Genomic DNA, 26,820 nt, shown 5'->3' with positions numbered 1-26,820 from the left:
ACTGATTTGTTACTATAATGCTTGCCAATGTTTTAAAATAGTCAGACATGGACGCGATTGCACAAGCGCGATGCTAGCAACAACAACAAAAAAGTTTACCACTAGTGAAAACATGATGTCATTTTTGCCGAGGTAAAATTTAAAAAACACGTTGTTGACGACATTCGATACTTCATCGAGGATCGCCAAAAAGCAGAACAAAAAGAAAAGATGGGGGAAGTCACCCCACAGCGAGTCGCTCTCTGATTGGCTGTCGGCAGAGCAAGTCGCTCTCTGATTGGCTGTCTGGAGAGGCTGGACCAGGGGTGGGACCCCCTCTCTACCCCCACCGCAGCTGCGCAAAGCAGAATAAGCAGAAATTGGATAGTTTGTCCTTCGGTTTGGCGTCTAGAACAAACAAGCCCGACCAAGGTCCACGGTACTGGCACCGGGACGTAATGAATATTCAGCAGATCCTTTGTGTACCCTCGGGTATAAAAACCCGGCGCCGCAATCAGTTGTTCTCACTCAGCTTGACTTCACAACTCAAGACAAGTTTGAAGCAACGAGATGAAGTTGGCACTCTTCTTCCTGGGCGTCTGCCTGGCGCGTGAGTAACTTCTCTCTATTTTTTCTCCATTCATCTGTAGGAGAAGCGACTACAAGTTTTCTGCAAATTCTTTTATTGTAAAGGAACGATCAGTACTTTGTAAGGCGATTGCATCTAGAATTCTAGATGGAGACCATCTCTAGAGTAGAGCCTCAGTAGCTTCTGTACTTACTAAAGTGTTCTCTGGCGCCCAAATCGCTTCTATTTCATCATTTTGTGTAGCTGCAAATGCTCACCATAAGCAATGCATTGTAGTTTGTCGGGTAGCTATTGCATCTTGCAACAAATTGTTTCCTGTGCCTCACAGCAGTTTCCGTACTTAGATTTGTAGTATGTTCTCTACCATCCTGACCGCTGTATGCTCATACTGTCAGTCACGTCTCCCGTCATAGTCAGTAATGCATTGATGTTGCAAATGGCTTTGCTGTTCGGAAGTGTCTTAATCTTCGTTTAACGCATAGAAAAGATGCGGACGTATCACTGTAACATCTGAGCATCTCTAGAAGTCGTGGCCGGTGCATTTTACTCCAAGTCGTAGTGAGACAGACCAAAAGAGTTCCCACTTGTCGAAACCTTTTTCCATACCACTTTCAATTCTTTTTAAACACTATTCGGACCAAGAGAACTGTATACGTATAGAAGAATGCATCGATGTACAGTAATTGTCGCCCTTTCAGAAATGCACAATTTTGTCTCTATTCCAACTTTCCGTTAACGGACTTCAGGCTTGCATCCCTGTTGCGTCCAGCGAGCTTCGGTTCGCTTGTGTACCGCATGATGGCGAGGGGAACTGGTCTATCACTTCACAAATCAAGCTGCCAAAAAAAAAAGCTTTTTCTTCCTTTGCGAGAAATATTAAGCACATGTCTTTAACGGTTAGCTAGCTAAGTGCGTCGCTCGCCATCGACGCAGCCTAATAAAGCACATTAGAACAGGCGTGATTTTAAGATGTCGTCTGACTTTTTTTTTCCTTCTCTCTCTTTTCTTCCACAGAGGCTGCCCTGAACCCCGAGGAACTTCGGGAAAAGGGTGAGTATTCCTCCGCCATTTTGTCCTTGAAACATTTTTACAAATTATGTGACTGTTTCTTTTTCTGGCAGAGCCAACCGTCCGGTACTTTTAGAATCTTTGCTGTTAGTTTGTAAGATTTAGGGTAACGTTTGAAGACTGACTAGCCACTCTGCAGTGCTAGTGGGGGTTTAAAGGAGGGCGGTCGCTAAGGTCCTGAAGCAGTACTTTAAACGTTCCCTGGCGATAAAAGAGAAAAAGTTCTCCAGTTTTTGGTTCTTACCTACTTTGCAATACCTTGAAATTGGGTACACCGACTTTTTTTCCTGCTTTAGCGGTGTTTAAAAATCTGTTTTTCAGGACGGTTAAAGCGTCTCCCGAACGAACAGCTGATTCGAACTTTTTTCCCTTTAAACAATGAGCTCATATGTTTGTCCAAACGGGGACCCGTGTAGGCGGGGCGTCTCCTGATTGGTTGGCTAGGAATACTGTCCGCTGATTGGCCCTAAGTGTAATCGATACGGCAGGTGACGTGGCGAGGGTTTCAGATTTCCGAATTTCACTCCTTAGTGCGCTGTGATTGGCTGACCGTGTAATCGATACGGTTGGTGACGTGGCGGTGTAAGATTTCAACGGTTCAGCGATATTTGAAGTGGAACTTTGTCCCCCGCACGTTTAAACCTTACTCCTTAAACCGGACATGTTTACGTAGTGGTTCATTCGTGTGCCCTTATCGCTAAAACCGGCCGCATATCGCGGTCGCTGTTTGCAGTTAGGCGGGCCCAGCATTGATCTGTGACCCCCCAGCCGCCTAACGTGGCTCAGGCACCCGGGCTGTCGCACAGTTCGGCAGATTTGCTTCTGTGCTCTGAAAATGGGCTGCAGTACCATGACTTTAGTTGAACGGATTTTGCTCACTTCAGATGCCTTTTTGGCAAACCCTTTACATCTACAACACTGTATTTAAATTCTGACGTCTACATATATTTTCGCTGTAAGTTAAACTTTGACTGCTTTATAGTGGTTGGCGAACCGTTGGCCACAAGGTTATTTTCAAACATCCCGTGCAATCCTTCCATTGTGGATTTTTTTCTATTTCCATATCATCTAACATTTTACCCTTAAACAATTGCCAATTTGCCGTATATCTTAACAAGGTAAGGAATCTGTCTACAATTGTAATGATAGTGATAAGAAGAACAGACCAGCGAAACAATATGTTTTTCCCTATCGGGGAGAACATAAATCTCGTACGACAAACAAAAAACTCTTACGGCGATAGAATGTTAAAGTTCCTTCCTTTTCTGTCCTCCAGTTTTTCAACAAGGCAAGGAATACGCCACGAATACGAGGGCGATGTCAATTTGCTAAAATCGCCCGAATTTCGAAGATATAAAAAAAACGCACTACGAAACTGAGTAGATCTTCTAGACTTAAAGTAAAACATAAAAGTTTCTTCTTTCTCCGCCAATTTTCGAACAAGGCAAGGAATACATCTTACCCCAGTACAAAAAAAAAATGTACGACGAAGCTGAGTAGATCTTGCAGCCTAAAACTTTAAAGTGTCTTCTTCTTTTTACCCCAGTTTTCGAACAAGGCAATGAATACGTCTTACCCCAAGACACAAAAACTGTTCTACGAAGTAGATTTTGAAGGCTGAAACCGTTATAAAAGTTTCTTCTTCTTTTGCCCTTAGTTTTCGAACAAGGCAAGGAATACGTCTACAAATACGAGGGAGATGTCAAGTCCGGCATCCCCCAGACCTCCGACAAGTACTCCGGCATGAAGATCGAGGCTGAGGTTCGCCTGCAGTTCAAGACCGACAAGGTAAAACGTCCATCATCATTTTATTTTCCCTCCGAAAATAATTTCACCAGGTTGATAGAGCTTGTAGGGTATTGGAGATCTGTTTTGCACAACCAGTGTCTCTTACCTGCTGATGTTTCGATGTCTTCAGACATCTTCCTCAGAGATTCTGACTAAAGTTCTGGTTTATAATTATGTAGCCGATGTAGGTGGCGCTTTTGCGTCGAGAACACAGTCCCAAACGTGGCTAAGTTCTGCATCCCCCTCGTCACGGTTCATAACTGGGTTGACTAGCACCTAGTTTTTTTTTTTAATCATCCGGTCATTCAAACAATCCACTTCCCCTCCCTCCCTACCTCCCTCCCTCCCTCCCTCCCTCCCTCCCTCCCTCCCTCCCTCCCTCCCCCCTCATTCATTCACTCACTCACTCATCCATTCTTGTTTCTTCCCCCAGGACGTCCTGATGCGCCTGGAGAAGATCAAGTTCAAGTCCCTCCGCGGCGAGATGGAGTCTCCCGAGGAGCGCGAGCTGAGGCTTCTCGCCAAGGATCCCAAGGAGGAGAAGGTACAGGCACTTTCACTTTCTCACTTTCTCCTAAGATGTTCTGTCAAGACATTCATTTTACAGTCGTTTTATGCGCTTAAGAAGTTGTTAGGTGGTTTAGTTTAAAAGACTGGACAGAGTAATTCATCGGGACGATACATATCAGTAGACGTGGATCATTCATTCATTCATTCATTCATTCATTCATTCATTCCCTCCTTCCTTCCGTCCTTAGCGCCCCGAGCATTTTACTGTCGTTTTATGCGCTTAAGAAGTTGTTAGGTGGTTTAGTTTAAAAGACTGGACAGAGTAATTCATCGGGACGATACATATCAGTAGACGTGGATCATTCATTCATTCATTCATTCATTCATTCATTCATTCATTCATTCCCTCCTTCCTTCCGTCCTTAGCGCCCCGAGCATTTTACTGTCGTTTTATGCGCTTAAGAAGTTTTTAGGCGGTTTAGTTTAAAAGACTGGACAGAGTAATTCATCGGGACGATACATATCAGTAGACGTGAATCATTCATTCATTCATTCATTCATTCATTCATTCTTTCATTCCCTCCTTCCTTCCGTCCTTAGCGCCCCGAGCATTTTACTGTCGTTTTATGCGCTTAAGAAGTTGTTAGGTGGTTTAGTTTAAAAGACTGGACAGAGTAATTCATCGGGACGATACATATCAGTAGACGTGAATCATTCATTCATTCATTCATTCATTCATTCATTCATTCATTCATTCCCTCCTTCCTTCCGTCCTTAGCGCCCCGAGCATTTTACTGTCGTTTTATGCGCTTAAGAAGTTTTTAGGCGGTTTAGTTTAAAAGACTGGACAGAGTAATTCATCGGGACGATACATATCAGTAGACGTGAATCATTCATTCATTCATTCATTCATTCATTCCCTCCTTCCTTCCGTCCTTAGCGCCCCGAGCATTTTACTGTCGTTTTATGCGCTTAAGAAGTTTTTAGGCGGTTTAGTTTAAAAGACTGGACAGAGTAATTCATCGGGACGATACATATCAGTAGACGTGAATCATTCATTCATTCATTCATTCATTCATTCATTCATTCCATCCTTCCTTCCGTCCTTAGCGCCCCGAGCATTTTACTGTCGTTTTATGCGCTTAAGAAGTTTTTAGGCGGTTTAGTTTAAAAGACTGGACAGAGTAATTCATCGGGACGATACATATCAGTAGACGTGAATCATTCATTCATTCATTCATTCATTCATTCATTCATTCATTCATTCATTCATTCATTCATTCATTCATTCATTCCCTCATTCCTTCCGTCCTCAGCGCCCCGAGCAGCGCCAGCGCCACGCCTTCGACCAGGAGTTCCAGAAGAGCACCGAGTTCGAGCTGGACTTCGACTCCGAGGAGCGCCTCTCCGTGGAGCGCACCCTCTCCGAGGAGCAGGAGCGCCGCGACCAGCAGGAGCGCAACCAGCAGAAGTAAGCACTTTTGTTGCAAACCTGTATTGGCTTTGTTTGCGTCTATAGGCGCCACCATTTGTGCACCGCCATTTTGTTTCCATTGGCACTGGTGTATGATGGGAAGAAGCACTATGAGCAACAGGAGCGCAACCAGCAGAAGTAAGCACTTTTGTTGCAAACCTGTAGTGGTTTCGTTTGCGTCCGTGGACGCCGCCATCTGTACGTCGCCATTTTGTTTGCAATGGAAATGGTGTATGGTGGGAATAATGACACTGCTAGTAATAAGTAAGCACTTTTGCAAAACCTGTATTGGCTTCGTTTCCGTCCATGGGCGCAGCCATTTTGTTTTCCCAAGGGGGTGATGTATAATGGGGAGGGTTGTCGCCATTTCGATCTGTTAAAGTGGAATGTTATGAGCGTATTGTTCCAGCGTGAAGTCAAACATGAAAAACGTGATAGAGGGTTATCAAAATGTCGGCTTATTAGGTTAAACACTTTGTTGTACAGTAGAGGCCGCTTAATTGCACGGTCTATTTGCCAGTGAATTTCGTGCAATTATCCGACTGGTGCAATAATGCGAAGTTATCTAGCTGGACCACACTGGTTTGGGATTTTGGGATTCCGTGCAGTTAACAGACGTGTGCGTTAATCCGTTGTGCAATTAACTGGCATCTACTGTATAGGAACAAATTGGTCATCGATGTTAAAGTTTTATCCTTGTCTTCCGATTTTCAGGAAGTCCCGCAAGTCCAGCAGCGAGCAGGAGGAGTCCATCTGGGAGGCGTCCCGCGAGGTTCAGGAGGAGGTCTCCGAGACCGAGAAGTCCATGACCGAGCTGCGCCGCCACCTGGAGAAGACCGTCCTGGTCCGCTACGAGAAGGGCAACGTCACCAAGATCGAGGCCCAGAAGGACGAGCCCCAGGAGTCCGTCAACATCAAGCGTGGTATCTGGAACATGCTCCAGGTGAGACCTGTTTGTTTGTTTGTTTGTTTGTTTGTTTGTTTGTTTATGGATATTTGATATCTGGAACATGTTAGAAGTAAGGCCTGCTTGTTTTTCATTTGTGAACAAATTTCATTTCATTAATATTCTAGAACTACATTGTACTGGAACTCGATGGAACCAAGTTCTGTGGCAATATTTTATAGCGATGGTGCAAAGAAAATTACATTGAGAGAAAAATTTTAGTTTGTCATTGATAGATAAGTTACTGATCTGCATATCAATTTTCTACCCATGAAGCCGTGTTTAACTTATGAAATAACTGAAAGTTACCTAACCAACACAAAGACTGGTTGGGACTCCGTCCGCCTTGTAGGCGCCAGATAACCCCTGTCGCTCCCGTCTCTATTCACTGTTTACATTGTTTATTTCTCTCTCCTCTACAGGTCACCATGGACCCCAAGAACGTCGAGACCCTGGACAAGGACTCCAAGGACAAGAGCAAGTCCAACCGCGCCTACGACAAGTCCACCGAGAAGCTGTTCCGCATCATGGAGCAGGACGTGAGCGGCCAGTGCGAGACCCAGTACGACATCCGCGAGTCCCGTCTGCAGAAGAACCTGTTCGAGGTCACCAAGACCAAGGACTACCAGAACTGCCGCCAGAAGGTCGAGAAGCTGCACTCCCTCCTCTCCGCCAAGAAGAGCAAGGACGTAAGTCTCAACTTCTTGCTTTGCTAGAACCTCTTGAAGGAGTTAGAAATTAAGACACACCCCCTCGTCCCCGCCAAGAAGTTCAAGGTCGTAAGTTTAGACCTTAAAGAATTTAGAAACTCGGCTTGAATTTGAAAACTCGCATCTAAACAGCCAAATCTGTGCAAGAAAAGTTTTTTTATTTCAACAGTGTAGAAATGAAGAGAACATGTTAGAGAAACTTTTCATCACTCGGATGTCAGATCGAAATTTTGTGTCCTTTTCTAGCGCTATAGGTAGACCAAAAAAGGCCGGAAACACTACATTTTTATCTTAGGTCTAACACCTCTAGTCTGTGTAACACAAACTCCGCTGTCCAGGGCTGTAACTGGCCCCTCCCTAGGGGGGCGGCGGATGTTTGGCGGGCTGCTATAAGCGAGATTTAATCAGGCTTTAACGCCTCTTTTCTTCCTGTCATCCCGCAGGAGAGCAAGGACCGCAAGGAGGACAAGCTGGAGTCCAGCTCCGTCTCCCGTCTGCTGGTCGTCTCCGACAAGCTCCGCAGCGACAAGTTCCTGATCCAGCAGTCCGAGGTCCGCTCTCAGCACGTCTTCCAGCCCTACAGCAAGCAGGGCGGTGAGGTCATCACCTTCTCCAAGTAAGGCGTCTTCCTTCTTCTGATACCTATGAAATACTTTTAATACTTTCAATTCATGCGATGTTGTTTTCTGATGCACTAAGTTTTTTTAACTCGTCACTTCTTAATCTTATTATTTCTTTGTAAAATCAAATCTTTCTTTCATTCATTCATTGGCTTTGATTCACTCCTTAGTCATCCACCGATGTGCTCATTCATTCATTCATTCATTCATTTATCTATTCATTCATTCATTCATTCATTTATTCATTCATTCATATATTCATTCTTTGGCTCTATTCATGAATCAATCATTCATCCACTATCATTTATCCATTTAACCGCTCATTCTTTTATTCATTCACTCATCCATATATTCAATTTATTCCTTTATTCCTCCACTCACCGCTCTCTCCTTCCCTCCCTCCCTCCCCACAGGCAGACCCTGAAGCTGAAGGAGGCCAAGCAGATGTCTGAGCGCATGCCCGAGCCCCTTGATTCCGAGCTGAAGGGAAACCTGAGCTTCGTCTTCGAGAAGGTACTTCCAAAGTGTTGTTCTGTAAGTGTTTTGCCTGTGATTTTAAACCGTTCGTCTATTGTAGTAGTTAACTACGCTCTGCAGCTGCAGTAGTCGGGACACCCTGTAACTGTACTCCGTCTTTCTTCAGTCAGTCGTTGTCTGTTGTAAATTGTATAGCGCCAACTGTGTGTAATGTTCTGTATTTTCGAACTTTAAACGCTTTGAGAAGTTTTTGGGCGTGCTAAATTAGGGTACGGTCACATAGGATATCATGCAAGCCGTTGCAGAACTAACCATGGACATGGATCCAAACAGCATTTTGTGTACCCAAGACAGTTGAACTTTGCCACAGAGATGTACATTTTTGCTCTCCAAAATGTCGTTACGGTACGACGATCGCACGACCTATGTGACCAAGCCCTTAGCAATAATTCAGATGATGACTTCTGCCAATGCTCATGAAGTTTTTTTGATGATTTTAAAAGGAGGAGTCCCAGAGGACCGACTCCGAGGAGCGCCGCGAGGAGAAGACCCAGGAGAGGAAGGAGAAGATCGAGCGTCTGTCCAAGGAGATCTCCAAGGAGATGAAGCACTCCGTCTCCGAGCAGGCCCCCCGCAAGTTCGTCGAGCTCGTCAAGGAGCTGCGTCAGCTGAACGAGGAGCAGATGAAGAAGATCCTGAAGGAACTGATCACCAAGCCCCTGAACCAGGTGAGGACAACAAACATACAAACATACAAATACACAAAGAAACAAATGAAAATATAAATAAAACATTGGTCAGATTACCATGGCGAACGCAACTTCCGGTTGTCTTACCCTGTCTTAAAATCGGTCAATGACATCTTGGGAGCATTTAAGTAAACATGTGTTAGCACTTGGTAGAGTTTAAACTTATTGTCCAAGACAAGACTCTATAGAAGCGATTCAGCCAACCCTTCAATCCTTCTGTATTTCTGAGGGTACTTTTTGTTTACCATCCGTGTACTCACGAATCCATCTTTCTTTCCCACGTTATCAGGGTGAGCAGAGGAAGCAGCGCCTGACCCACGAGCAGGTCCAGGAGAAGAACCAGACCCGCAAGGTCCTGCTGGACGCCGTCTCCCTGGTCGGCAAGCGCGAGGCCCTCCGCGCCGTCCGTGAGCTGATGGAGCTGAAGAGGCTCTCCGAGAGCGAGACCGAGCTGCTCCTCACCGGCCTGTCCCTGTCCATCCAGCCCTGCCCCAGCACCACCCGCGAGATGCTCGTAAGTAAACACTTGTTTATTTGTTTGTTTATTTGTTGTATCAATCCTCTGCAAGTTGCTCATATGTGTGCTCATCCGTGAAAGCATCCAAAACGTTATATAAGAATGAATCAGTTTCTTACGCATTTGGTGGACACATTGAATTTTCGACCGAACCGAGTGCACTGATCTTCGATATATAGTCAGGACAGATAGTCCTATTGAAGTATGACGAGAGCAATGGGTTAGCGGTTTTTCGAAGCTGGTAGCGTCCTCCGCCCAGGTTTGTTAGAAGCTGGTGTGGCTAAGGTAAAGCAGAGCGAAATTATGATCTGAAGTAAGGTTTAACTTTAATTTCCAATGTCTTTTCTTTGCGTTGCGTTGGAAATTACAATTCATACTTGCTTCAGAATGGATGCTGCCAACACAGACTAGCTTTAATTTCCCATATCTTGTCTTTGTATTGGAAATGAATGATTTGTACCAACACAGATGAACCTTCACGCTAACACGAGGATGCCTTTTTACCGTTTTTTCCTCCAGGAGATCGCCAAGTCTGAGCGCTCCCAGGAGAGCAAGCAGATCCGCAAGTCCGCCTGGCTGTCTCTCGGCACCATGATCAACGGCATGATCAACAAGCAGAAGGACGGGCAGATGAGGAAGAGGCGCCCCCAGGACCAGGAGCAGCTGGAGCAGATCAAGAGGGAGTTCTCCCGCGTAAGTCGTCTTCACATTTTCTTAAGTAATCCCAAACGTCTTCTAGGCTGTGTTCTCCCGTGTAAGTCTCCTTAAACCCTATCTTACGAAATCCCAAATGTCTTCAACATAGACATAATTCTCCCGCGTAAGTTGTCTTAAAACCTTTCTTAATTTGTAATCCCAAATGTATTCTACATACTATATCAGACATAGTTCTCCCGCGTAAGTCATCTTAAAACCCTTTCTTAAGGGATCCTAAAAGTCTTTTACATAGACGATACTTCTTCTTAAGAGATTTTGAAGGTTTCTTTTTATGGTATTGGATACCATTCATAAGTTATGCTTTTACATGGGCTCTTAACCCTTTTTAGTAAGGGAACTTAAAATCGTCATTTGACTTTATCTTAAACGTTTTGTCTCAAGACTGATCCTTTCAAGGATCGGTGAAGCTGTCTGCAGCAAACAAGTTGAACCATTTACAGAAAACAATGAGTAATGCTGAACTTCGTTGATCTGTATAGCACCATGTGTTGCCGTTATCAAGATGTTACCAATACTTACAAGCCGCCTTTAAGGAAGTGCCTGTTCCTTACCCGTCCACAGGAGCTGCTGAAGGGTATTGAGGAGGAGAAGTCTGAGGAGGAGAAGCTGATCTTCCTCCGCGCCATCAAGAACGCCGGTCTGGAGCAGACCATCGACCGTCTGCAGGAGATCATCTCCGGCAAGGACTCCGAGACCAACACCAAGGAGGTCAGCTTCGCTTTCTTAAAACTTTACCAGCAATCAACGCTGTACGTTTTAACATCTAAAGGACGCACAAAGATGATGTATATCAAACATTTGTCGTATAGTTGATTGGTAGACCGTAGGATGTTGAAACTCTTGTCTGAAAGTAATTTCTTATGTCCGGTACTACTTGATACTTATCAGTCATGCAATGCTTGGAATGTCCTAAAATCAGGCAGTCTAGTACATATAGAGTAGGATAGGGTACTGCACACAAAACACAGTTCTAAAATGTTAAAATATTTACATCCCTCTAAACGGCTCCGATTCTGAAAAAAAAAGAACAGTTTAAATGAAATCCATGATAGTTTCAAATGAAACGAGAGAGATCACTCCAGCTAAATCAAACCCTTTCCCCATGCTCCCCAGGTGCGCGTCCAGGCCATCGATGCCATGAGCCGCGTCGCCAAGAAGCTGCCCAACAAGGTGCGCCAGATCGCCCTGCGCGTCTTCCAGAACCCCGAGAAGTCCGAGTCCGAGCGCATCCGCGCCTACGAGCTGATGATGAAGACCAAGCCCACCCTGTCCTTCATCGAGCTGATCGCCCAGTCCACCCAGAGGGAGACCTCCAACCAGGTTCGTTTGTTTGTTTGTTTGTTTGTTTGTTTGTTTGTTTGTTTGTTTGTTAATACTTTGAGCTGATCGCCCAGTCCACCCAGAGGGAGACCTCCAACCAGGTTCGTGTCTTTTTCGTGTATTCATGTCTTTGTCAAGTAGTCTTCTTCTGTGAAAGCCCACATTCTTCATGTAGAATATTATGGCTTTTAAAGTCTACTTAGTCAGTAGGCATCCTTCCATCTAGTAGATGAAGGTAGATTTCTGGAATTAGGGCAGTTCACAGCGTCTTTTGTGGATTTGGAGGCCAATCGTGGAGTTTTGAGGTTGACGTTAGTCTCCTTTCGTTTCTAAATCGAATACATGCAACCATCCATCCACTTTTCGTTCGGCCAAAATGTCGAATGGAGATGTCGGTACCGTAGTTGCTAAACTGCAGAGGCAGCCATCGTCATCAAACTGCAGAGTTCTAGTCATTCTAGATATGTTCTACTTGTTTTAACAACTTGCATTCTATTTTGTTGCTCTAGAGGATAGTGTTGTCATTTCTTGACCGGCATATGAGTTCCACAGCAAGATAGCTTTAAACAAAAGCTATTTCCCCCCCCCCCTTTTTTTGCCTATACGATGCACTAACTTATCGGTACCCTTCCGTCCTCAGGTCGGCCAGTACGTGTACACTGACCTGAAGAGCCGCTCCGAGAGCAAGCTGCAGCAGGACAAGAAGATGAGCCAGCTGTGCAAGATCGCCCTCCGCCTGTGCAAGCCCTTCAACAAGGGTATCCAGTACTCCGAGAGCCGCAAGTTCCAGATGGTCGATGGTGAGGCAAGCTTTCCTTCCTTTATTTCCAAACCTGGGCCTGATTACGCTGTAGAAATGAAAAATAGAAATGGATACGTAAAACTATTCTCTTTACGTCTTGTGTAGTTTGGTGTCTACTATGTTATCATTTTCGTTCCCAAAGGCTGCCCGGCCGGGCCCCGGTTTGGAAATGTGACGTAGGTCTTACCTGGAAAAGTAGCTTCATTTCCTGTGAAAGTTTTTAAGTTTCGTCTATGGTGGTTTGGATCAACACGTTTCTTTGCGATGAAAATGTTCGCGACATTTCTATATCACTTACTCTGACTTACCAACCCTCTAAGCCTGTTACAAACGAACGTGTTATGACCATTGTACTTACAGAGGACCTCGACATGGGTGTCTATCCTTCCTTGCTCCCTTCAGGCTAACATCACTTTTTCAAACCAGGGCCCGGCCGGGCAGCTTTCAGGAACGAAAAATATGACATTAAAGACACCAGAATGCACAAACGTAAAAAGGAGAGTCATCCATGGGCATCATTTGTGTTGAAATCTACGTATACACTTTTATTTTTCGTTTTCGGGTCCCGGTTTGAAAACCCTATTATTACTTGAAATATAGTAAACCTGATCAGCTTCGTACTTTGGGTGAACACCTTTCGTTGCTATGGAAATGTTCGCTTCTAGATCTATCCCACATGTACCTGACACACTGTAACTCTGATTTGCACACCATCTAAGTCTGTTGCAAACGTGCCACAAATACCAGTTGACTAGACTCCTGCTGTATTGATTGTACAAATCTATGTAGCATACATAGAACGGCAACAGAAACGGAAATAGGCGCAGCCCTAAGCACCATTTGGTGCAAAAATAACTTAAACCTTTCTTTGTGCATGCTTGTTACATGTATCAACATGTTATGACCGTTGTACTTACAGAGGACCTCGACATGGGTGTCTCCCTGGACCTGAAGTCCATCAGCGACAAGAAGTCCATCTTCCCCAAGGACGTGCGCGCCCAGCTGAGGCTCAGCGCTCTCGGCTACGACATCGAGCTTCTGGAGATCGCCGGCCGCGCCGAGGGTCTGCAGTCCATGATCGACTCCGTCCTGAGCAAGAAGCAGGAGGAGAAGAAGAACGTGTTCGACTACATGATGAAGAAGACCCGCGAGAGCAGCGAGGAGTACAGGAAGACCAAGGAGCAGAGGCAGAAGAACATCGCCGACATCGAGACCGAGAAGATCCAGCGCAGCGTAAGTTTCAATTTTGAGCATGATCAACGAAAGCATCCCTAACATTTCCGTTTACAAACAATCAAACTTTAACTTTTCACGCTTTTTTTAACGTTTTCTCAGAGCCTTCAGGGCTTTATACAATTAAATATACTACTCTTTGCAAACGACGTTCGTCGAGGGGCATATTATTCATCACTGCACGTCTTCATTTGCAAATTGTCGATCTTAAACATTTTGCACAGCCTCTTTGAACCTGCATTGAGGGGCATGATGAAGATTACATTTTTGCTCCCTGAACATTCTTGCCCTCTCTCTAAGCTCTCCATGGATTGATTCATTGGTTCATTGATTAATTGATGGATTGGTTTATTGATTGATTGTTCCAGCTGCCCATCGAGACCCGCCGTGACGAGGAGCCCCGCCTGACCTACTCCACCAAGTGGTCCGACAACGAGATCAGCTTCCAGCAGTTCGACAAGGAGGAGCTGAAGAAGATGGTCCGTGAGGGCAAGCTGCCCATGTCCGACCTGGAGGAGCAGCTCCGCAAGGGCCTCAAGCACCAGAGCTCCAAGACCACCTTCCTGGTCGAGGCTTCCCGCCAGGTTTGTTTGTTTGTTTGTTTGTTTGAGCTTTTGTTTATTCATGACAAGCCCAAATCAGCCTGCAGGCCGTTTTGCATAGAGGCCATGAGGTCGGACAAAATATATGACAGTGATACAGTTTACATCATCTAAAGCCCTAATAAGTCTATGCAGATATGTTTACACATATGCAGTACAAAATACGCCCTGATAGGTATATGCACACATATATGGTACAAAATTAATTACGGTGCATTAAATGTGTTTTTGTCTCTGTACATCACTGTCTTTGAAAAACTGAATATTGTACTCCACTCTGAAGAGACACGTGATACTCCCCTACTTCCGTATGTTTGCTGAGTTGTGAGTAATAAAATTTACCTTCCACGCCAGATCCCCACCACCCTGGGTCTGCCCCTGCACCTGAACCTGACCTCCGTCCTGATCGTCAAGTCCAAGTCCGAGGGCAAGCTGGAGGTCACCCCCCGCATGTTCCGTGAGGACCGCCCCCGTGAGCAGAAGGAGGTGCGCCGCATCGAGTCCGAGCTCAAGAGCAACCAGACGTGAGTTCGATTCTTCGTTTGGTTACATCTTGTTCTGTTACATCCCGTTTTGTTACATACCGTTTCGTTACATCCCGTTTCGTTACAATTCGTTTTGTTACAACCCGTTTTGTATTGAAAATGCATGGTTTACTTTATATTGGAAGTCTGTCAATCGTATTTCAACTATACGGAAAACATATTGTTTATCTCCATATAAGTAGCTTGCAAAAAAACGAGCATAATAGAATTGATATGCCATCAGAGAAAATGTACATTATATGCCCTCAAAAGCTCACCTCCTAGATTCTGCTAAGGAAGCTTATAATGCTAGTTCTGTAAATCTTACTCAAACTTCAACCTGATGGAACAACGTTCACGAAAATTCATTTTTCTTTCATAGCTACCCACATACTTATAAATAAAGATGAATACGAATTTAACACAAATCTTTCTTCCCACCGCAGCATCGTCCTGTACACCACCGGCAAGATGACCGTCCTGTCCCGCGTGCTGAAGTCCGGCGTCGCCATCAACGTGACCCTGAACACCACCCTGCCCGTCAGCGGCAAGCTGTCCATGGACCTGGAGAGCCAGAAGTACAAGCTGACCATGGAGACCCCCGAGCAGGAGCGCGAGCTCGTCACCCTCAAGTCCACCCCCTTCGTCTACACCGAGCAGAAGCAGACACGTAAGGACCGCAGCGGCCGCAAGGAGGAGACCACCCGCCGCCAGGAGATCACCATCAAGGGCAAGAAGATCCAGAAGACCCCCACCGAGGTCAGTACAATCTTTTTTTTTTTAAATTTACTTCTGGTTCACTACAAAACAAGGCTCTAAGAGCAAATCATTTGGCTTTACTGCACTGGATTGTGATGACAGATATTTGTTCACCTTAGTATTGACGTGAGTTGTACCCATCGGGAAGCAATCACGAGGAAGTTTGTTCCATAAGATTTTTACTTCTAGAATTGACACTTTCAGTGTGGAACTTCCTCCTTACATAGTTATGTAGAAAGAAAATGTGATTTGATATCAGAATGGCCATGCAAATTCAACTCATGGCTTTTTACTACGAGTTAGAGCCATTTGTAGATGTAGAAGCTCCTAGGCTCCAAACACATCGATGTCACTGATCTACGAGCAGTTAGGCAAATGTTTGTACGTTATTTTAATAATACTGCAACGAATCCAACTTACCGTCGTTTCTTTCCTGTCCCCTGCAGTACAACCGCACCTTCGGCCGTGAGGAGTTCGGTGTTGAGTTCCGCCTGAACTCCAGCATGGTGTCCCGCCTGAACAAGGAGAAGCGCTCTCCCTTCCAGCCCCTGACCGGCCCCGTCGAGCTGCGCCTGTCCGTCAGGCCCGGCCAGAACAAGCCCAAGGAGGTCGAGATCGAGCTGGAGCAGAAGGAAGTCCGTCCCAGCAGCTCTGAGAGGTCGGTTTGTTTATTTGTTTATATGTTTATATGTTTGTTTCCACAACAGCACAATGACTTCTCAATGGTACCATACTGACAATTATAACAAACTAGTACAAAAAATATAAACGATTGAAACAATTTGTTTATTTGTTTCGCATAGTCGGTAAAATGCATGATCTTGAGCTCTCCTCAAACACGTGGCTCCTATAGTTATACGTCCCATCCGAGAGGACGTCTTTAACTGAAGCTATGTACTCGTTTTCACGTGAGCTACGTAAGGAAATAGGTGTAAATTACCTGTCCTATGGTCCTTCATCTTTGGGATTGAAACCCTGAAACTTTATATTCTCCGTCCCAGCAGCTCTGAGAGGTCGGTTTGGTGTTTTTTTCGCTCCTTATAATCGTTGCCGGTAGACCACCTTTAGGCACAACACGTGTGATGGCTTATATCTTAGAATCAAACAGACAAAAAGAAAACTACTCTGAGACTCCTCTTAACATCACAGAGCCCACATATTACAGAAAAGGTGATATCCTCCGTCTTCTACTGTCTCCAAGAAAAGAAGTCAAACAGTTTATAAGTTCCATTTTAGAGTTAGATCTCAGACTAAAGTAGTCGCTTGCTGTGCTGTTTACCATTGTTAACCTGTCATTTTTTGTCACAAGAAATTGCAATAAACCTATTCTATCACAAACGACGCTAACCACCAGACTACCTTGTCCCCTGGCAGGTCTGAGGAGCGCGAGCAGCAGCAGAAGAAGGACCGCCGCATGGAGATCGTCATCCGCGCCAAGCACGACCGCCAGGACCGCGAGATGAAGATCAAGATCCAGGACAGCGAGGAGAAGGTATTTTAAGACGTCTTATCAGTTGTCTTAACGAGCACTCTAGTAGAATTAATACTAATCTTTCTTCCAACACAGATCAAATTTTCAACGACCACTGTCACCTTCTTCAGCATCAATACTGATGACCAATCATTTCAGAACGTAAACTCGCGAGAGATACAGACACGTGATCTTAATAACACGTGATGTTGTGGATACGTGACGTCAGCGATTGGTCAAACGTGCCAGGAAGATTATAGCCCCCACTGTCTCTGTTTAGTAATAGCTGGAGTGCCCTGATGTATATGGCCTGCTTCATACCTCTTACAAAGCAGTCCTATTCAGTATTCTGAGTTTAAGATATTGACCAATGTGGATGTCTAACCTTCATGGAATTCTTCCGTCCCCCAGTTCGAGGAGGACCCCCGCCAGCGCCAGCTGGATTCCCGCGAGCAGAGGCTCCCCAAGAAGTTCCTGGTGCGCTCCATCCAGGAGCCCGAGCCCCAGGTCTCCTCCGAGACCCGCGAGTCCCTGAAGGAGTCCCAGAAGAAGCAGACCCGCCGCACCATCGCCGTCCAGATCGAGCGCAAGCGCCTCCAGAACGAGCGTGAGGACGTAAGGACACTTTTTTTATTCATTTTTCAGACGTGGAATATGTGACACTGCACTCAAGTCAGTAACTTACTTTAACAGTGCCACAAAGTGCAGACTGAAGGTAAAGATAGAAGCGAGAAAAAGTCGAACTTGTACATTGTAGCATACATTAGACTTTGTAGTTCCATGTAGTAAGATGACACGTTCTTACTACACTAGTACTAGTACTTGTTCTTAGATCATTTAGAACGTACTTAGATCTCACACCTATGTTCTCTGTCGGAATCTCACACCTATGTTCTGTGTAGGAGATCCCACACCTATGTTCTCTGTCGGAGATCTCACACCTATGTTCTCTGTGGGAGACCTCACACCTATGTTCTCTGTCGGAGATCTCACACCTCTGTTCTCTGTCGGAGATCTCACACCTCTGTTCTCTGTCTCCACAGTTCAAGGCCTGCGTCAACATGGAGTTTGAGTACCCCAGCTACGCCGACTACCGCCTGGTCCAGGACCGCATCCAGAAGACCAAGATCGACGCCAAGTGGGGCCGCGACTGCTCCGGCAACGACAAGAAGATGACCCTGAAGGTGAGTGTGCTTTAGACAATTTTTTATGCGAGCTTGTGTTGACTGTTGTATAACTCTGAGATTAGCTAGGTTCAGTTGTGTCCTTCAAGGCAAAAACCATATACGTAGAGTTCTTTTAAACCAAAACCTAATCAATAGTTACGGTTTAAATCCTGCTCTTCAACAGATCTGCTTACAATCACTGACGAAAGGTAGTGGTTGCTACCTGAAACGTCTGACCGTTTCCAAAATCATATAGTTAAAGTATTACTAAATACTATTTGGCGTATCTTACTACCTGGATTGCCCTGGAGAAGAGCACCCAGGGGAGTAAATGCCTGTTGAGTCAGCATGACAATGGCCCGATCCTGTCGAACGCCATATCGAACAAATAGAACCCCATATTCTATTTCGAACACCTCCGTCAAAAAACTGCCACAGCTGGACAGAAATCAGGCTATTTTTGACGGAGGTGTTCGAAATAGAACCATGATCGAACAGGGGGCGGGGTCTGGGGATCGGCCCATTGTTGTGCTGCCTCTACAGCTGATTAGCAATGGGAATGAGAATGATGATGGTGGTCACCTGGATGTCTAACCTTCAATGTTGCACGTTGTATGTGACCCAGACGTACTTAATGCAATCTGAACGTTTTGTATAAGTGTTTTCTGTTGCTATAGTTTCAATGCAGTATTTTTCAATATTGGTTATATACATGTTTGCATTATTTATTCATTTATTTCACCTCTCTTATAATGACCATTCCCGTATGGTTGTTACAGTATTTTGTTAGTGGTGCCGTGAAAATAAGCTTCAGCTTGAGTGCGCACCACTGTGTGTGTTATTTGCATATTCTTCAATAAAAAAAAATGTTGCACGTCTTCCTGCAGGCCAAGTTCCAGAAGTCCGTTGAGCAGCGCAAGCAGGAGCGCAAGGAGGAGCAGATGTACGAGCAGGCCCCCAAGAACAGCAAGGAGTGGCTCCGCAAGGAGACCGAGCAGGACTTCGAGTCCTTCCTCGAGAGCCTGAGGTACCTAAGGTTCAAGACTTGTAGTCATTGAGACGTCTGAAAGCTTGGGATACTTCAGATTGAAAACTCAGATATCAATACATCTGAAAGCGTATTAAGATACTTGAGATTCAATATTTGCTGCAGCTCTGGATACGTTTTTAAGAATCTCGTGATGTAATAATTTGACACGAACGAAGGAAATAATTTCGAAATTTCAGTAGGCTTACCCAAACTCCGAGAACACCGCTAAAAGTCAAAATTTCTCCAGCCTTCTTTATAATCAAGAACTGAAATGGGCTTTTATTTCCTGGGGCTTAGACGGATACAGTAACAAGTATTGATTGTCGGCGAGAGGTTGTCGGCTCGCAGATATCAGGAAAAACTGTGTCTAGATCGTGCCTTAGACGGATATAGAAACAAGTATTGACTGATGATGTTACGGTTTGTAGCGAGGTCTGGACCCTCGGAGAGCGCAGCGAGTCCCGCAGCGAGTCCTCTCAGGAGCGCAGCTTCTGGGACAGTAGCGAGAAGAGGGAGTACTTCTCCGAGACCCACTCCGACAAGAAGAGGGAGGTCCGCGAGAACGTTTTCAGGTGAATATGTCTCTCTTTTCTCTCAGTCACTTCTCTCTGAATCCTTTCTCTTCTCTTCGCTTCTTTCTTTTCCCTTCGCTTCTATCTTTTGTCTTCTCTCTCTCTCGTTCTCTCTGCCTGCCTGTCTCTTTCCTCATTCTTTTTGCTTGCCTTTCAATATTTCCCGTTCTTTCTTTCTGTTTACCCTTCTCTTTCTCTCTATCTGCCTTTTCTCTCTTTCTCGTTTTGCCTTTTTTCTCTCTCTCTCTCTCTTTGTCCGCCTTTCTCTATTTATCATTTTACGTGTGCCCTTCTCTTTCCTTCTCTCTTTTTGTCTCTTTGTCGTTCTCTATTTCTGTTTGTTTCTTTTCGTATTACACACTCTCTCTTTAAGTAATTGCGATGTTGAAAGTCTACAGTACTTTTGTGCGTAACATGAAGCAAGGTAACAGACCCAGAATAGACATCTTCCTGCAACGACAGCTTCTCTAGCTTTGCCATTTCCTCACCGTCCGTCTGCTTCCCTTCCCTCGGCAGGAAGTGCCTGCAGGACCGCCGCCAGGGACGCACCTACTCCGCCGCCTGCCTGAAGGCCATCGAGCAGCGCAGCCAGCTCCGTGAGCTGGACATCGAGATCGAGCACCAGAACGTAAGTTATTCATTTGTTTATCTATTAATTTCGGTGGGAAAAATTGGTCTTAATTCCAAGTGAGTCATATTGAACACAACCAACGGAACGACGATGCTGTGATTGGAAAGTTATAGGCATTGTCATGGTTAATATCCTTAGGCCTTATCGTGCTTAAGGTACTTTAAAGATCCTAAGACCTTGAGAAGCTGTCTCCAAGAACATTTCTGTGTTTAAAGATCCTACCCTTGAGAGTAAGAAGTTGTTGTGTTTGCAGCTGCCCACCTTAAGACATTTCTGAGTTTGAAGATACTAATCTTTAAAAAAAAAAAGACGTTGTGGTATGTCCAGCCGGCAACATTAATACATTTCTGTGTCTGAAGAAACTAACCTTAAGACGTTTTGTGTGTGTTTAGCTGCCCACCTGGATGAAGCAGCTGGTCTCCGACCTGCACAAGCACACCCAGCACACCTTCTGGGACCTTAAGACATTTCTGTGTATAAAGTTACTAACCTTAAGACGTTTTGTGTGTCTTTAGCTGCCCACCTGGATGAAGCAGCTGGTCTCCGACCTGCACAAGCACACCCAGCACACCTTCTGGGACCTTGAGACATTTCTGTGTATAAAGTTACTAACCTTAAGACGTTTTGTGTGTCTTTAGCTGCCCACCTGGATGAAGCAGCTGGTCTCTGACCTGCACAAGCACACCCAGCACACCTTCTGGGACCGCACCTCCGTCAAGGACGTCGATGTCCGCAACGAGGAGAACAAGCTGCGTCTGCGCCTGACCGTCGACAAGGAGTTCAAGGTAACTTTACGGAGGATTTAGAAGGAAAAATAATCAAACCAAAAAAGTCACTGAAACTTCCGACTAAACTAAGCAAAATGGACTGGAATTTTCCACTGAATCACTCAGTCTTTTTGAGCCATCTGACCCAATTATTTTGAATACAAAATCTTATGCACGTGACGTCAGCAATGGGTCAAAGGTTATATGAAGTCGATATCGCCTCCCGTCCCGGTTAAGATCGAGTTTTTAGTTCTAATTCTATTGTGATCACATGTGATTACAATTAACTTCGTCACTGCAATTAAAAATGTTCGTCCAACAATCCCCCTTAAACTACTCTGAAAACTAGTCTGACACAGCTTATGTCTTCTCCTTCCAGGAGATGAACGTCTCCATCAAGACCCCCCGCGAGGAGACCAACATGACCCGCATCTCCCTGGAGCAGCCCAAGCTGAAGATCAACCTGCAGAAGGTCCTGAAGACCGAGCTGCCCCTCAAGATGGACCTGAGCATCCCCATGCCTCTGCGCTTCCCCTCCACCAAGTATTCTCTGTCTCAGGAGTACCAGGACAGGCTCATGAACAAGCAGTACTGGCGTGAGTATCTGTCAATCAATCAATCAATCAATCAATCAACCAAGTATTACCAGAACAGGCTCATGAACAAGCAGTACTGGCGTAAGTGTCAATACATCTATCAATCTATCCATCCATCCATCCATCCATCAATCAATCAATCATTACCAGAACAGGCTCATGAACAAGCAGTACTGGCGTGAGTATCTGTCAATCAATCAATCAATCAATCAATCAATCAATCGATCAGTCATTGCCAGAACAGGCTCATGAACAAGCAGTATTGGCGTGAGTATCTGTCAATCAATCAATCAATCAATCAATCAATCAATCAATCATTACCAGAACAGGCTCATGAACAAGCAGTACTGGCGTAAGTTTCAATACATCCATCCATCAATCAATCAATCAATCAATCATTACCAGAACAGGCTCATGAACAAGCAGTACTGGCGTAAGTTTCAATACATCCATCAATCAATCAATCAATCAATCAATCAATCAATCAATCAGTCATTGCCAGAACAGGCTCGTGAACAAGTAGTACTGGCAGAAGTATCTGTCAATCAATGATCTCTCAATCAAGTCATCCATTCCTCCATCAAGCAAGAACATAAACAGGCTGATGAAGAATCAGTATCGTCATCTGTGTCCATCAATCAATCGATCACAGTTGAGTGCACAGTTTAGTGCATACGCGATGTGTTGATGAGCAAGTGCCATCTTGTCAATAATTTCGAATGAGAAAGAAGATGATTAACGCAGAAGGATAGTAAACAAAGAAATACAAGTTCCTGGAACGTGCACAAGTCGTAGATACTCATACTTGTGATTACTTGTCATTCATTCATTCATTCATTCATTCATTCATTCACTCATGTTTTCCTCCTGTCCGCCCTCAGCTTACTGCAAGGTCGAGTCCGAGTCCAGAAAGATCCGCACCTTCGACAACGTCGAGTACAAGTACGAGCTGAGCCAGTGCGACCACATCCTGGCCAAGGACGCCTCCCCCGAGGAGCGCTTCATGGTCCTCATCAGCAAGAAGACCGAGCAGAAGCCCGAGAACACCCTCAAGGTTTGTTTGTTTGTTGTCTGTTTCCATGATAATCATGGTACCAAGAAAAGCATTCTCGAAGGCATATGACAGTGAAGGGTATAATAGTTGTACAAGCCCGAGAACACCCTGAAGGTTGGTTTGTTTATTGGTTTGTTTTCTGTTTCCATGACAATCAGGATACAAACTACAAAGAAAACTATATGTCTCATACCCCAATTCAGCCATGTATGGCTTTAATGGTATGAATTTGCGTACATTTTTGTCGCAAATAAACCAGTTATTCTTTGATATAACACAGTAAAGTTGTAGAGGACACGGTTCATACATAATGCGAGACTGTTATAGTGCAGACCCGAACTTTCGGCGAAAAACTGCAATAATGAATGTAGACACCTTTGTACTATCTCTTCTATTTTATACACTTCTAGAAGTATTCACTTGTGATGATTACATGATGGCCGTACGGCATTGCCAGCTCACGTATTTGCAGCCGGTTGTTAACGAGCCCGAATGTTTTATGGTTGTTGCAGGTCTTCCTGGAGGGCAAGAAGGTCGAGCTGCGCTCCCGCGAGGAGTCCGAGAGCCGTCGCCAGCAGGAGCAGGAGCAGAAGTCCCAGGAGTGGACCAGCAGGGAGGAGGAGTCCCACAAGCACCGCGAGGTACGCCACTGCTCCGGGAGTACTGCTCTGGGAGTACTGCTCCGGGAATACTCGATAGCGATTCAAGTGACCCACTGTAGGCGTTCTAACAAAGCTCTAGCTCTGCACGATGTTTAACGAAAACACGGCTGGATTTTCATGGTAACCTTATCGAAAAGAGCAGGGATCAAACAACACAATTTCGCCTAAATGGGGTAGGCAATTTCCAGAGTAGCCCTTGCAACCCCTGCTTCGCCTATTCAGTCAGTTAGTCGAGCTTACCTCACCTTGATGTTTCCGAAATTCTGACAGACTAAGGGGAAAAAAAGAAGCAGCTACAGTGAGCGTTAGGCATTGTACTGAACAAGCTCGTTTAAAAGAACCTCTAATCTAAGAATTCATCATTTTGTTCCACCAACCAAAGGAGAAACTTAGGTACAACACAGAATGTTAGACTGGTCTACTGCAGTCTTAGGATGTGTTGTAACAAAGTTCTAGTAAAGTAAAAGCTGTGTGTAGAATGCTGACCACCATGGCCAGCACAGGCGGTCATCATTGGTAACCTAAGTAACGACTCATATCATATGTTTCTCCAAACAGATGGAGATCACCGTCGACGGCCGCCAGGTTGAGGTTCAGCCCGAGAGCCAGATCCAGATCCGCAGGGACCAGAACGACCGCAACAGCGAGGTTCTTTTCACCATCCAGAGGTCCGGCAAGATGGTCAAGATCATCAGCCAGAAGCTCGGCCTGAAGATCAAGCACGACGGACACTCCACCTGGGTCAAGGTGAGGTTTATAGCTTTGTCTGGTCGTCTTCAGGTGTAGTCACAAAGTCTTAGAGATCAGAGCTTTGTCTGGTCTTGAGGAGTAGTCACGGGGACGACTTACATTGTCTTAGAGTTGAGAGCTTCGTCTTGTCTTAAGATGTAGTCACGGAGAAAGCTCACAAAGCCTATAGTCTTGAGTTGTGGTCAGGGAATCGGCTTGCGAAGCCTTTACTGCCATTGCAGTCGTTATGTTGTAGTTTCAAAGAAAGTCCTTTGCATCGATCCCTGGAAAATTATTGGATCGTATTAATGTTTTACAGTCATTTGCCCTGAACACTTGAGCACCTTAGTTCCTCTCGTGCCTTTGAAGCACATCAGACCTTCCTTTCCACCTATCTCGTTGTTGTGCTTCTCTCTTTGCTCTGTACCGGGAATTCCAATGTCTACAAGGTCTCTCACAGCCATTTAATATTGAAAATCGTGTTTCAGGTTTCCAACAGCTTCCGCAGCAAGATGGCTGGCCTGTGCGGCAACTTCGACGGTGAGCAGACCAAGGAGTACTCCGGCCCCAGCGAGGAGATCTACCAGTCCCACAAGATGTTCGCTCTGTCCTACCAGGTCCCCAGCAAGCAGTGCGAGACTGAGGGTAAGCTGGTGTTCTTGTCTTTTTCAGGGGGCGTTGTGTTGCATACTCTTAGGCTTCAACTCCTTAAAGACAAGCGTTTGAAATCTTTCTAGCTTTTTTGTGGATGATGACCAGAAGATGACTCATTTTGACTCGGATCTAGATAAATGTCTTCATCCTATAGAGGATTGGCTACAACAAGCATGATGATGTAGCATAGACCCAGGTCATAACTAGCCCATCCCTGATCTTAAATGTCTGGCAAGATTCTGTCTGCCAGACCAAAAGCAACCCGTTTCGGCTCTTTTTCTAAATGCCTGTCTATTCTTAAGGGCAATCATTAAGATTCTAAATGTCTGAATTTGCCTCCAATAAGAAAAGAATCTGCCTTTCAAACCAAACCAAACGCAATCCATTTAGGCTCTGGTACCTTGACCACATCTTAAGATCCTAAACGTCTTGCTCATCTCCTCCCCCACAGGCAAGAAGCTGCCCCAGATGCGCAACGTCATGATCTCCCGCACCAACGAGAACGGTAAGGAGGAGACCTGCTTCTCCAAGACCCCCGTCCCACAGTGCCCCGAGGGCTCCAGGAAGACAAAGTCTGAGAAGAGCCAGATGGAGTTCCACTGCCTCTACACCAACCTCGAGAGCACAAAGAAGATGATTAAGGTGAGAACATCTTAAGATTTGTTACCATTTAAGCCCTGTGTATCGTTTCAGCGTCTTAAAAAGGTATAATCATCTTAGATAGGTGACGTTTCGCCAGCTTAATCCTGTAATACAACCCGTGCATTGTCGCTTACAGAAAGTAGTTTTCCAAAGCTCCAGATGGCCATATATCCTTATTTTAGATCCACTTTAAGGCCTAGCTTAATCAAAGACACAGAACACTTTGGGTTCTTCTCGCGCTTTTTTAAAGATAAATCTTTTTATAATTAAGATCTTTAACCTCTGCAAAGGTTCGTAAAACGTATAGCCAGCTTAGTCGGCATGTGCCGTGAATGCCCTGTCCTGCATGACACCTGTATTGTCGATGTTACTCCAAGTCCCAAATTAACGCTCTCCTTGCGTCTTTTCCTCCCGCAGCTGCACCAGACGAAGCCCCTGGAGAAGATGATGTCCAAGAAGACCGACCGCGTCCAGGAGATCGAGGCTGAGTTGGAGTGCCGCGAGCAGTAAACAACTACTCACCCGCCCTCCCTTTCATCCACCCTTTCCGAGACGTGATCAACTAGTGTAAAATTGTTAGGATTTTGGACTGTATATTTAGGAGAATTCTATGCAAAACAACTATAATGATTTTTACAGTTTGCTATACTACTACCATGTGAAAAGTTTTAAAAAACACGATCAGGTTATCGTTGCGTGTGAACTTGATATGTACACGGACTGTTGTTATATCATAAATGGTGCTCACCTCACAGTTGTCTGTTTTTTCAGGGTTTTTGTCTTTTGTTACATTTGAGGCACATTAAAGATCAACTTAAGACGAATGTATGGCTTATGGTCTTTTATTTGTTGTCTCCGATATAAGCTGTAGATTGAAAGTAAGAAAGAAGGAGGTAAGGAAAATGTAGATAGATGTATATTGAAAGGAAAGGGAAAATAGGAAAAAAGGAACAAGGGAAAGTTGTAGATATATGTAGATAAAAAGAAAAGCAAAGGAGGAAGGAAAAGATGGAGATGGAGAAAGAAAGTATAGGAGGGAAGGAAAGCAAGTAAATAAGAACGAAGGAAAAAAAGAGTTCTACAAATTCTACAAGCCCTCCTGATTGTGCTTTCATTTGCCTGTATTCCGCTCTAGACAGTTTAATTCTAAGTTAGATGAAAATAGAGACATACAAAGAGATAATAGGATAGGCTAGACAGAGAGTTGTGAGTAAGAGACAGATATACGCAGATACTCAAGCACACAAACTGACGGAGAGAAATATTGAAAGAGATGCGTTAGAGAGGACAACGTAGGGATGGAGAGTTAGAGAACAGAATGAATGAGAGAGGCAAAAAAGATAATAAATGTTGAAGTTAGAGAAATGGACAGACATACGCACATGCACAGACTTTCAGAGAGAGAGAGAGAGAGAGTTTGTGTGTGTGACAGAGAGAGAGAGAGAACGATGTTTCACGTCCG

At 44.9% G+C, this 26,820-nt stretch overlaps 1 protein-coding gene across 2 annotated transcripts; it reads left to right on the top strand.

The window, feature by feature from the left end:
* Positions 1-442: 442 nt before the first annotated feature.
* LOC118432417 (vitellogenin-6-like) lies at positions 443-26,182 on the top strand. Of its 2 annotated transcripts, none has more exons than XM_035843975.1 (34): positions 443-589; positions 1,583-1,618; positions 3,294-3,424; positions 3,858-3,968; positions 5,251-5,405; positions 6,123-6,351; positions 6,777-7,043; positions 7,508-7,680; positions 8,098-8,197; positions 8,665-8,889; positions 9,200-9,424; positions 9,947-10,120; positions 10,706-10,852; positions 11,258-11,464; positions 12,105-12,264; positions 13,186-13,499; positions 13,868-14,083; positions 14,456-14,625; positions 15,072-15,384; positions 15,831-16,042; positions 16,759-16,876; positions 17,267-17,470; positions 17,899-18,039; positions 18,909-19,048; positions 19,480-19,623; positions 20,140-20,251; positions 20,893-21,039; positions 21,401-21,617; positions 22,499-22,671; positions 23,184-23,312; positions 23,892-24,080; positions 24,551-24,707; positions 25,168-25,358; positions 25,776-26,182. In XM_035843975.1, the coding sequence occupies exons 1-34, from the start codon at positions 550-552 to the stop codon at positions 25,866-25,868; spliced, it is 5,760 nt and encodes a 1,919-aa protein (XP_035699868.1). In that variant the 5' UTR covers positions 443-549; the 3' UTR covers positions 25,869-26,182. The 2 variants fall into 2 exon arrangements, with proteins under 2 accessions (XP_035699868.1, XP_035699867.1); XM_035843974.1 differs by having other exon boundaries at positions 8,098-8,218.
* Positions 26,183-26,820: the final 638 nt, after the last annotated feature.

Source organism: Branchiostoma floridae, chromosome 15 (genome assembly GCF_000003815.2).
Source record: "Branchiostoma floridae strain S238N-H82 chromosome 15, Bfl_VNyyK, whole genome shotgun sequence".
Taxonomy (NCBI): domain Eukaryota; kingdom Metazoa; phylum Chordata; class Leptocardii; order Amphioxiformes; family Branchiostomatidae; genus Branchiostoma; species Branchiostoma floridae.
This window is presented reverse-complemented; position numbering and strand designations above follow the sequence as displayed.